The sequence below is a fragment of the Misgurnus anguillicaudatus genome, chromosome 24 (genome assembly GCF_027580225.2).
Source record: "Misgurnus anguillicaudatus chromosome 24, ASM2758022v2, whole genome shotgun sequence".
Lineage (NCBI taxonomy): Eukaryota > Metazoa > Chordata > Actinopteri > Cypriniformes > Cobitidae > Misgurnus > Misgurnus anguillicaudatus.
In genome coordinates, this window is record NC_073360.2 from 18,034,783 (window position 1) to 18,047,465 (window position 12,683).

General features: G+C 35.3%; 1 protein-coding gene across 1 annotated transcript; it reads left to right on the plus strand.

Moving 5' to 3' along the window:
• Positions 1 to 149: 149 nt before the first annotated feature.
• On the plus strand, positions 150 to 12,175 carry zpld1b (zona pellucida-like domain containing 1b). Its single transcript, XM_055196308.2, has 11 exons — positions 150 to 3,133; positions 3,214 to 3,327; positions 3,472 to 3,692; positions 4,091 to 4,272; positions 6,408 to 6,480; positions 6,580 to 6,677; positions 7,351 to 7,431; positions 8,805 to 8,976; positions 11,580 to 11,685; positions 11,765 to 11,794; positions 11,944 to 12,175. The coding sequence occupies exons 2-11, from the start codon at positions 3,222 to 3,224 to the stop codon at positions 12,105 to 12,107; spliced, it is 1,233 nt and encodes a 410-aa protein (XP_055052283.1). The 5' UTR covers positions 150 to 3,133; positions 3,214 to 3,221; the 3' UTR covers positions 12,108 to 12,175.
• Positions 12,176 to 12,683: the final 508 nt, after the last annotated feature.

The following is a 12,683-nucleotide window of genomic DNA, read 5'->3' on the forward strand; positions in this document are numbered from 1 at the left end:
TTAAACGATGCAGATAAATTATTTTTTTTTACTTTTAAAAAACACACATTTTGCTTTAAAAAAAGGAAAGAAATCGAAATGAATCAGTTTCTATTTTAATTGAAAGTTAACAATAATCGTTTTACGCTTTGTGTTTTTATGTTGCTCACTAGCTATTAATAACATTAAAAATAACATTAAAATGGCAGCTGTAAAATTGTGTTACTTTTTATTAGCACACAGCTTAATATTTTTTGTATTACAATAAATTGCAAATTTTTTTATTACGTGAACAAGTGAAGAAATCACCTTACATAAACACGAGAGGGCGATATGGAGCATTATTATGATGATGACTATGTTGATGCTCTATTAAAGAAAATTTCAACAACCGTGTCTTATAAATAATTGTCATAACAAATAAAAAAATAAATTTCCAAATAAAGAAATTAAATAGACATCATTTTACAATATTACTGTTTTTGCCTATTTGATCAATTAAATGCAATCCAAAGAAATCTAGAAAATTACACAAGGCTTAATTTTAACATCACAACTGTGATTTTTCTTAATTTTCATTAATGACAGCACTTAACAGCTTTCATTACCCTCACAGTAAGTCATCTTGTTGATTTCTTCCTGCTGATTCTGAGAAATATTACTGTAATACATTTATACTAATATTAAACTGTAAGCTGTGTTATATACACTTAATCATAATTTTGCATACAATTAAAACATAATTATGGCAAAACGTTTACGTCAATGTATAGGAGATCCAAAGGGGTCAACTTTTCTTTAGTGAATTTGAATGTGGATGACATTGTACCCTGAAATGTTATCTGAAATTTCTTGACCTCATTTGTAACTGTAGTCACATTTCAAAGGTTTTATTATTACTAAACACCTAGAAGCCAAAAGTCCCTCATTAATACTTGTTTCGGATAGTTTTCAACCTTTCTTCCCCCCTCCCAGGAGGTTTTAGATGTCTCCTTGTTTAACACATCTGATTTAACTCATCAGCTTGTTAGGGAGACATGTTTACAATTTTTGAAGTAGGCTGATGAGTTGAATCAGGTGTTTTGGGTGGGGAGACTAAGGCTTTCTGTCAGTGGGGCCTCAAGGACCAGGATTGGGAAGCACTGATCTAGGCTATTTGTAAAGATTTGTTGGTTTAACTTAAAAAAGTAAGTATTCATTTGAACCAACAAATCTTTTTTTTACAGTACATAACATTAAAAGTCCTCATAGACTAATAAATCTAAAAGTATTTTAGTTATAAAATTGCAGTAACGTAATTTGTAATCTTTTTTTATTATTATAATTCTTGTTTCAATCCAGTGTTGCAAGTAAATTTTTATGTGTAAATTTACAGCAGATTATAATTTTGGCTGCCCAACTGTATCTGGGTCGTTTCATGGGTGGGTATTGTAAAATACGGTAAGTATGGTTTCAAATGTTTCAATATTCGTTTCAGGTGAAGAGGTTATTTAGGTGAGTTATTGGATCCCATTTCAGATGAATACATATTTGATTTCAGAATAAGTGCAAGATTACTCGTAAAAAGTCATCATTTGCAATTAACCTATTTGTATCTTTTGACACGGCCTCCTTAAAATTGGGCGCTCAATATTGTATTTATGCATCATAAGTATGATGTTTTACCAACCTATTCATGTTCCTGAGATAACAAAAATCCATTGGTCAAACCAGTGAGAAGAAATGTCAAATATAATCTCAACGTTTGTGCATACATTGTGCAACACACTTGAAACCATTATATTTAAAATATACTTTATCTGGAAACTTAAAATGTACTTAAATACTTAAAAATACTGATAACTATTTTATTTAAAGGGGCCATGGCACAAGACTTTTTTAAGATGTCAAATAAATCTTTAGTGTCCCCAGAGCACCTATGTTAAGTTTTAGTTAAAAAATACCATATAAATAATTTATTATAACATGTTAAAATTGCCACTTTGTAGGTGTGAGCAAAAAGCCGTTTTGGACGTGTCCTTTAAAATGCAAATCAGCTGATGAAATTCAAACACTGATCACAATGATGGTGGTTTGTTGCAATTAAAACTCAATTGTGCTTTTCTCTGCACTAAATGGCAGTGCTGTGATTGGATAGTGCAGATTAAGGGGTGGTATTATCATAATAAGATCCCCTCTTGACATTATAAGGGGAGAAAATTTCAACGACCTATTTTTTCATGTGCTTGTAGACAATGGTTTACCAAAACTAAGTTACTGGGTTGATTTTTTTCACATTTTCTAGGTTGATAGAAGCACTGGGGACCCAATCACAGCACTAAAACATGGAAAAAGTCAGATTTTCATGCCATGGCCCCTTTAAATGAGCTTTTTCTAAAAAATAAAGGTGCTACACGAGGCCATTGAAGAACCATTTTTGGCTGTATAAGGTTCCATAAAGAACATTCTTTTAAGAACCTTAATGGTTCTTTGGGGAACTAAAAATTTTTTTTCTATACGGCATCGCTGCGAAAAAACCCATTCTAGCTTTTTTATTTTTAATGGTGTACATGTAGTGGCGCAGGGCCCCAGTCCCCATACACCCAGCAGTGTAAAGATGCATTTAGTGCTCTCCCCTTTTTAAAGGGGCCAGGACAGCGTTCCCGGGTGTCCCCCCGACGACGGACCTGTGTAGTGGATCAGCGAGCATTTATGATCGAGCTAAACGTGGAGCCGAGAGGCCACGTTTACAATAGCAGAGACACACTCACTATCATCCCTGATGGACCGATAGAGAAAACAGAGCCTTTAGTCACTTCAGCCTTCGTTGAAAACATAATTCCAGCCTTCAGTCCCACACAGAGCTCAGACATTATTGAGCGATGACAGAGGCAGATGAAGCCACGAGAAGACGAGTGGGAAATTGTTGAAGCTGCTCATGTTTCTGGCTCCATCAAAAAGATTTGTTCAGGTCTTTGAGATTTTGATGGATTTTCCCATGTTGTCCAGGACAGCTCTTTTTGTTAAAGACTTCTGATAATGGCTTATTGTTTTGGCTGCAGTAGGGGCCCGTGGTGCAGGCGGCCCCATGGAGATGCCAGGTTGCCCATTCACTCACCGGCAGCGGGTGGATACGCATGGAGCGCACCTCACTCGCTTTCATCAGGAGACTGAGGTAAGAGATGCTTCACCACTGTATTTCTTTTATTGTTATATTAATGATATTATAAAATGATTCTTCACTTTCATTTCCAGGTGTTGAAATGGAGTGGCTATGTGTTCCTCTTCTGCTCATCAGTGGAATTCCTTCAGCTTTCACACAATTCAATGGATTCAACTGTGATCCGAACCACCACAGCAGATTTCCCAGTAAGAAACTGGGAACAGAATACGAACACTGGCATACATACATTTCATAGATAAGCACATATTTATAAAAAATATGCTGTCTACAACACAGCAAATATTTTGCGGTGTCAATTTGCTTTTCTTTCTGTCTGTATTTCATTCAAGGTGACAGAGATATCAGTGTATACTGTGGCGTTCAAACTATCACGCTAAAGATTAACCTTTGCCCCGTGCTGTACTCCGGATACACGGATGCTGACCTGGCACTGAATGGTAACCATGGAGACATCCATTGCAGGGGTTTCATCAACAACAACACCTTCCCTACAGCGATGCTCTTCAGCATCACCCTGAGCACATTGGAGTCTTGCGGGAACACACTGGAGGTGAGGGATCCACTTTTCGTATAAATACTTTGGGGGTCATGAAAGCACTTACATCATGTTTTTGTATATGTACTACATTAGTAAAAAAATATGAATCACATTGTACTGCCACAGTATCAATTTATATCTAAAACAGCCACAATACTGTTAGGAGATATAAGACAGATCATTGTTTTAGGATTTTAGAAATATAGATACTACATTGTTGTTATTTCTGATTTTCTGCAAACATTTTTGCATTGTTTTTTTGTTTTATTTTGTGTTGGTTCTGTATTAAGTCATGTGCTGGAGGTGGTTCTGTAATTTTTAAAGTTATAAAAGATTAGGTCAAAATGTGGTGATTTGAATTTTAAAAACAATGTGAGTTTCTTCATACGGTTTTTCATATGTGTGGGCAGGTTTCTACAGCTCAGGGCTACAGTGCTTATGGAAACATCTCAATGGTGCAGATGGGGAATATTTCGGGCTACATTGACACCCCAGACCCTCCAACTGTCATCAGTTACTTGCCAGGTCTGCTGTATAAATTCAGTTGTAGTTATCCGCTGGAGTATCTGCTCAACAACAGCCAGCTGGCATCGTAAGTCTGGCCTGGCATCTGTGATACGTAACACTCTGATTTACTAAATGTAGGACCATTTTTAGACTACTGTAAATATATAGGAATAGTTTCCCCCAAATAGCCAATGAACATTATGCCGTAATTTACCAGGTAGGGTGGCCATTCGTGCCAGTTCCGCAGGACAGGTCCCGAACATGTTTTCGGGTTCGTTCTCCGGAAGTCGCGCTGGTCGACCGAATACGTCATCAAGGTTTAATATTTCGGGTTTAATTTCAGAAAAGCAACCGTTACAGTTCAAGGTAAGAATGAAACTTGATTGATGATTGTATGTCTTAAAAGAAATAAATCTTAATTTTCTAATGTATTTTAACTGAAATGTGAGAACCTCGATGACGTATGCGGTCGAGCAACGCGCCTTCCGGAGAACGAACCCGAAAACATGTTCGGGACGTGTCCGGCGGAACTGGCACGAATGGCCACCTTAATTTACCATAAATTACCATGTTGTTTCAACCACCTACTGTATGATGTTTCTTGTTGTAACACAAAATGAGAACAGTTTTTGCTGCTTTAAATTTTTAAGTTCAATCAAGTTCAAGTCAAGTAAGTTTTTACGACTTATTAGTTAAAATTTTATCCAGTGATGAGTTGCTGTAATTTGATTTAAAAATGTAAAAGGTACATTAAAAACATTTGTAAAGCCAATTTATTTGTACACTGTAAAAAATGTAAAATCAACATACACTCTTAGAACGAATGTGTTAAAAACAACACATTAGTGTTGATTCTGGGACAACACACTAAATGCGTTGTCCCAGAATCCACACATGTCTGTGTTATTATTGAAACAACACATTTTAACACAACTTGTGTTATATCTTAGCACAAAATCAACACAAAATGACACATAATATGTTAAAATTACACATAATGAGTTAAAAGCTTAACGCACAAAGATGTGTAAATCCTTTCTAAGAGTGTATATTTTTATTTTACTTTATCTAAGTTTCACAATTTCATCTTGTTTATACAAGTGATATCAACTTATCACAAGTCAAAACTTAAAATAGTAGGTTGAATTGACTTGCAAAACCAGGTTGTTTTAACTTCATGCATCATGCATACACTGTAAAAAATACTTTGCTGCCTTAAAATTTTTCGTTAAATCAACTCAGATTTACAAGTCATGTCAACAAAGATGAGTTGTCACAACTTATAAAATATAGTGGAGAAAAGTCAACTTAATTTTATAAGTTATAACAACTCACCTGTAGTTATAACAACTCATCTCTAGTCAAGATAAATAATAGTAGGTAGAAATGACTTATCCGAGTTGATTCAACAAAAAAAAAATTAAGGCAGCAAAGTATTTTTTACAGTGTACATTTTACCTAGAACTTTTATTTATTTTATTTATTTGTTTATTTGAAAAAGGGGACAATGTACACTAATCAACATTTGAAACGAATGTACCTGAATTAGTCACAGGCTAGTTTTCATCGGCAGTCCCCTTGCCAGATGTTATTAGGCATCCTAAAATAATAAACTATTATAATACAATAAAATTCTTTTATACAATAAACAAATTATATTTTTTAAACTGTGTAAAAAAACACAATCAATCTAAAACAAGGTAAACAATCAATATCTAAGAAACCATAATTATAAGCGATAGATGATACAATTATTTATGGGTGAACGGGTCTAATGTGTGTTATATAAAAATATAATACAGAAAATTCACAATCATACAATTGAAAAAAAATCTTTTGGTATTTATTTTACATTTTTTCAGAACAGGACAAAAAACTGTATGCACCAAAATAAAATAAAATAGAAGTATGCAATGCAAACGGCTTTGTGGAATTACTTAAAAATTTAAGGCACCATTTTATATACAGTATACAATCTGCCATTTGTTTGTAAAATAAAAAGTTATATGGACATGAGGGTAAAAATTAGAGAATTTAAATTTTGGGGTGAACTAAACCAAAGAAGTTTTATTTTCAGGAATCCCACTAAATATATTGTTGCCTATGGTAGTTGTCCACAAAATAATAAACAAGGAAACTTTTATTATTATTTTTGTTTTGTTGTTCTGCTGTTAATAAACTGTGCTGATGTATTATTCTGTTGTCAACCTCCTTTACCAGCTCATCTGCTGCAATATCAGTGAAGGACAACAATGGTACTTTCCTGAGCACTCTTAGTTTAATTCTTTACAATGTGAGTGAACTATGTAGTGTATACTAATGTGTACATTAAATCTTAATTATAAATTTGAATACTACACTTAACTAATTGTTAAATATAATATTTTTGCAGGACTCAACCTTCAGTCATCTAATCTCAATACCAATGAATGGCCTGTCCTTAAAGACCCGAGTATTTGCTGCTGTTAAAGCTACAAATCTGGACAGAAGGTTTACCACAGTATCATTCATTATCATACATCACTATTTAACAGTTTTATATTATCCTTTACAAAACGCCCTACCAACAATAAGGTTAGAGATTTGATTCTTGGGAAACACAAAAAATCGAATGTATAACTTGAATGCACAGTTCTTTAAACGTGTCCACCAAATTAATGAATGTACATGAAAAACATGTGGAAGGCTTTAACCTGCTAGCAGATAATAAACTGAGAAAATTTTGACTTAAAGGAATAGTTTACCCAAATTCACCCAAAAACGTCATTATTTACTCACTCTTGTGTCGTTTAATCCCCCAATGTCTTTCTTTGTTCTTTAGAACCGAAACGCAAGTTATATAAAGTAGTGTTCCTTAGAAAACCCTTTAAGCTCCAAAAGTTTTAAATAAATAACTCCACTCGACTTGTGTGATATATTTTAGGACATTTACGCCTTCTCCTTGCATTTGGGTTGTGAAGAACAAAGAAAGACATTGGGGGTTCAAATGGCATGAGAGTGAGTTTTTATTTTTGGGTGAACTCTCCCTTTAAGTAGATAATCAGTACTTAGCTCCCAAGTCACAAAAAGCTTTATTAAGGTCCCTATTATCTGTTCATATTTGGTTGCAGTAGAGATTTGAGATTAAATTCCCATTATCAACAGAAATGACTTTTCCCCACAGGTGGAACGTTCTGATGGATCACTGTTACGCCACTCCCTCAGGGAACCCTAATGATGAAATACGCTATGACCTTTTCTTCGGGTAATTTTGTATTTTCTGAAATTGTGTGCAACTCCTTATATCCTGCTCAACAGTCTACAATACAATGCACAAAGCCAAAGGCCTTTTAGAGGAAATCATTTGTTTAAGTTTCTGGGCCCGATTTTAACGATCTAAGCGCATAGTCTAAAGGGCACAGCGCAACGTCTAAATGGGCGTGTCAGAATCCACTTTTGTTAATTTAACGACGGAAAAAATGGTTTGTGCGTCAAGCGCATGGTCGAAAAGGGTTGGTCCTATTTTTTTAATGAGTAATGGAAGTATTTTGGGCGTAACGTGCAATAAACCAATGAGAGTCTCAGCTCTCATCCCCTTTAAAAGCAAGTTGCGCTGGCGCTATGTCTAATCCCTATTGAGATGACGGACTTTGTAAACTGAAAAACTAAGCGGAGGAAGAAGATCCCAAGTTTAAAATTAATGTTAAATAATTGTGTTGTTTTTCACTTGAATTGAAATTGTTATTTTTTTATTAAAACCTTTAAAACCCGTTTTCTTTTAGTCATGGAAGTAAAAAGCAGGCTTTTAATTGCTTTAAATGTATGGCTATCCAATATCATCAAAAAATTATTTACAAGTATGTAAGAAAAGGTTTGTACTGTAAAAATACTTTATTTGTAACAAACAGGAGATAAAGAATTTACAAACGGCTCTCCGAACGTTTCAGCACTTGAACAGCGGTTTTTTAAGCATTACTTAAAAATGTTTCTCATCTCACCATATCCACAGGTACAGAGTCATCATATACAATAAATCCGTGAGGTATAGCATTAAAAAAAAAACATTTAAAAACGGATGCATTTGTTTAAAGCAAAGCATTTATTTACTTACCAGGCTACAGGTGAACGTCTCATAATTAGTCCTCATTTATGTCCATGAGACTCAATAATAATCTTTTACATTCAATCCTTTAATATTTTTATATTTGAAAAGCGTTTTTGTTCTGCTGAGCATTCATATGTGATAAGCAAACCTGCGTTTTCGTCCCGTTTATATAGCGCATATTTCTACTGCGCTCTTTAAATAACAAAAAACATATTGCGCCATTGACTTTAGACTTTAGACCAGGTTTTTGTTGGCCAATGGCGTAGTCTATTTTAGTTGCCTTAAAATAGCAACGCGCCAACAATGCGCCTGAACACACCTCGTTTTTAGATCAGAACGCCCATGGGCGCAAAAGGGGGCGCAAATGCATTTGCTATTTAAACAACGTGGCGCTAAACATGAAAATTATAATTGTGCCGTGTCGAAACTAGAAAAATACACTTGCGTCGCGCTTTGCGGTGCATTGCGCCGGGTATGAGATAGAGCCCTCTGTGTGTTTATTTGAATGTTAACATTGTATGTGTTTCTAACAGGTGTTACAAAGATCCACAGACAACAGTTTTTGAGAACGGAAGAAGTCAAATGGGCCGCTTTGCATTCGAAGCCTTCCGTTTTGTGAAACACAAAAACCAAAAGATGTCCACTGTGTTCCTGCACTGTATTACAAAGTTGTGTCGGGCAGATGACTGTGCGATGCTAATGCCGGTAATGCTGGTCTACTATTCTTGTTTCTGTGTTCCACCTAAATATTAAAGGGACAGTAAGTAGGGTTTTAAATGTTTTATTAATCAAAATCAATGTCTTTATTCATAAATATGTCTTTGTTGGTGTCAAATGACCTCTGCCAGTGATCTGACTTTTCTTTGTAAGCTTAGAATTTCTTTTCTGTACTTACATTGAACGGGTAAGTCCAAGGAGGCTTCCATGTCGTTCTGCCATATTGATAAACTATAATAACAGAGAGGGACAAAAAGCACTAGCCTACCAACGCATCAGTGAGTACATAACGGTTACCGTAGTTGCAACACGCATTTGGAAAAGCGAGTCGCTAGAGAGCACTATTCGTTTGAATGCAAAATAAAATTTTCACCACATGAGGGTAAATCCTACTTATTGTCCCTTTAAAGAGTTTTATGATTCATAATATGGGACTCTGGACCAAAAGCCAGTCATAAGGGTCGATTTTGGATTTTTACATCATCTAAAAGCTAAATAAATAAGCTCTCTGTTGCAGTATCGTTTGTTAGGATAGGACAATAAGAATATAAGAAAAGTTGTTCGAGATACTAAATAACTTTTTTTTAAATCTGGAATCTGAAGGTGCAAAAATCTAAATATTAAGAAAATCGCCTTTAAAGGTACAATTTGTAAGATATTTGCAGTAGTGCTGTGTTCAAAATATCGATACGACGATACATCGTCATGTACGCCTGACGATGCGCGCATCGATACAGCACCTTCCGTATCGTTTCGGATGCACTTTTGAAAGTAACGTGACGAATCGCTGTTGATCCGTGATCCATATGGAAAGGACGCATGTGTCCCATGGAGTACGTAGAGTTAAAGGTAGCGGAGTATACTTTCACTTTGCGTGTCTGTCTAGCTGGCGCACGCGTCTGCATAGCGAGCCGCGTAATCGCGCGCGTATTTAAAATCAATGAGTTCAGTATGAAAGCACAGATATCTTTATTAGCCACTCTCTTATAAAACATTACTAACGCATTTGAGAAGAAACACGACAAAGATTTGCATGTGAAAAGTGTCCGTCTAGAGAAGAGAGAGCTACTGCAAACTATAGCATTCACATTAATAATCTGATTTCTACTAAATAGTATTACTCTGACTGCATGTTTATAGATATATTCATAGATATAGAATAATGAGAGACAAATATAATGCCTAGAGTAAGGCACAATCTTTGTAAAACTGCTTTTGAAAAAAAACATAAGTACTAACTCTGGGATTTTAAGCATTTCTATGTTACCCTAAAAGCTAATAAATGAATGGCAAAAACACAACTGTTACAACACTGCTTATTCAATGTACAATAAAGAGATGATAATAACAACAATAATAATGTTACTAAATTCTGAACAAAAAATGTAATTCTAAATAGTCTAGTATCGTGATGCGCATCATATCGGGACCATTGTATCGGGATATGTATCGTATCGGGAAATTGTTGGCGATACACAGCCCTAATTTGCAGTAAAATATCCAAAAACCACTAGTCCGGTGTTATATATTTTGTCCAGCTGATTACTAACAAAATATCTATAATGTTTTCAACTACTTGTAAATTATGAGAAAATTGCTGCCCTAAACAGTGACACGGGGCAGTGCAGTCGCCTGTAAATGACGTTAAATATCTACGTTACCCTTTGTTACCGCCTTTTCTGTCGTAAAAACCACATGACAACAGTGTCGTGGACAAATGCGGAAGTAATAGCGTCTGTCGGGCCACTCGCTTTTTTATGGTAAGTTTGTTCATCTGAACATTTAATTCTGTGGACCTTCGTATTGGACTAATACTGTAACATCTATGACTAACAATTGCGTTTTGAACATTACATGAAACCTTACATAATGAAAAAAAAATGATGTCATGAAACACAACATTTATAAAACTTGATTACTTTACCTCATGTGTAACATGATTTCTCGTTCCCGTCTGATTGATGGCCATCAGCGTTTGAGTTAAAGACAACAAATCCCATCAGTCCACGCTGCTTCAGAGCATCATTAATCTACGTCATTGTTATTGATTTGATCTGGTGCCATCTAGCGGCGCGGATTATACATATTGCATCTTTAAAGTTGTTCTAATGAAGAATACATCACTAATGATAAATTTATGGTAGAAAATGTACAAAATTTTACTTAAAGCAACACTATGTAGTTTCCATGTAAAAATGACTTACAGCTCCCCCATATGGTTGAAAAGCGCAACAGTGCCTGGTATCAGACACTCTTCTGCAGGCAGGGGGAGGGGCGGGGTTGTGTGCTCTACCCTCCACCGCCACTTTCAGAGTGTGCTTGTAGCAGCTAGGAGGCTGCTCAGGTTGCAGCAACAGTACAATTTGTCCAGTTAAAAGTTGTTCTATCACTGAAATAATTTTAGAGACATTATTTAAAGGTAAAAAAACTACATAGTGTTGCTTTAATATCTTAATGATATCATAAATCAATCATTTTGACCCATACAATGTATTGTTGGCTATTGCTACAAATATACCTGTGTGACATAGGGTCACATAGGTTTTATGCAAAGTTAAAGAGTATCTTACTGTAATTTTACTCTGTTTCAGATCTGTGGAAAGCGCAGGAAGCGAGACACTTTAGAGAATCACGTAGTGTCAGGTTCAGCCTCCGGGGACGCAGTAATAACCGCAGGGCCTATAATCACCAGAAGCGGTGAGAGCCTTTTTCCTCGGCTTTATAATCTTAAAATATGCTTATAGAGTTGTGTATTCATCTTGTGCTTTTATTGCAGATGAAACACCAAGCAACAATTCACAACTTGGTAAGACTTTATATATATATATAAAGAAATCAATATACTCTAAAAATCGCTGGGTTTATGGGTTGCATTAGATATGGAGATTTTTAAGGCTACCATAAATCCAATGGTTGTGTTTATGGCAAACCTTACCTCTTTCTGTGTCCCTACAGTGAACAGTTCAGCCCATCAGTGGAACACTGTAACCAGCGGCTTGATGTCGGGTGTGGTTGTTTTAGGGGTGATGAGTTTGGGTCTCTTCGTCCTCTCCCTCAGACTGCTCAGGAAACCCAGCCCTTCTAGTCTGACAGGAGTCTTTAACTCCGGCTTCAGATGATCTTCATTTGTTTTATTTTGATTTCATTTTGTTTTTAACATTTTAATAAAAATACAATTTTGACAGGATTTTATTTACTTCTTTTTGACTTGATTGCATCATCATATCTGAGTGTTTGTGGCTTAATGTGAATATTATTAGGGGTCATATCAAAATGGCATTGGGCTGCTTTTTGCTTTCTCTTTGACTGTGTGAATCAAAAATTTCTCTTTAAAATACCTCATTTTAGTTTTGAAGTGTTGATATGATGTGCAACGTCCACAAGAATAAAGTCAAAACATTTTTTTTTCATAAGTCTTTGTTAATTTTCTAAACTGAGTGTTGCAACGCAGTGCAATGCTTAAAATCAACAGAAGATGGATGGTGAGGGGAAACAGAGAGGGTTTTATAAGAATATTCAAGGTTAAATGGAAGTTAAGATCAATGTTTCAACCGTTTCAATGGAATTTACAAACTAACAGAGCAGTCACAATGACTTTACTGTGATAATATCATGCCATTAATAGTGTATTAACACTGGAATATTCTTTTTGTTTTGTGTGATACAAATTTTAGGCAAACATAATCTATTTTTTA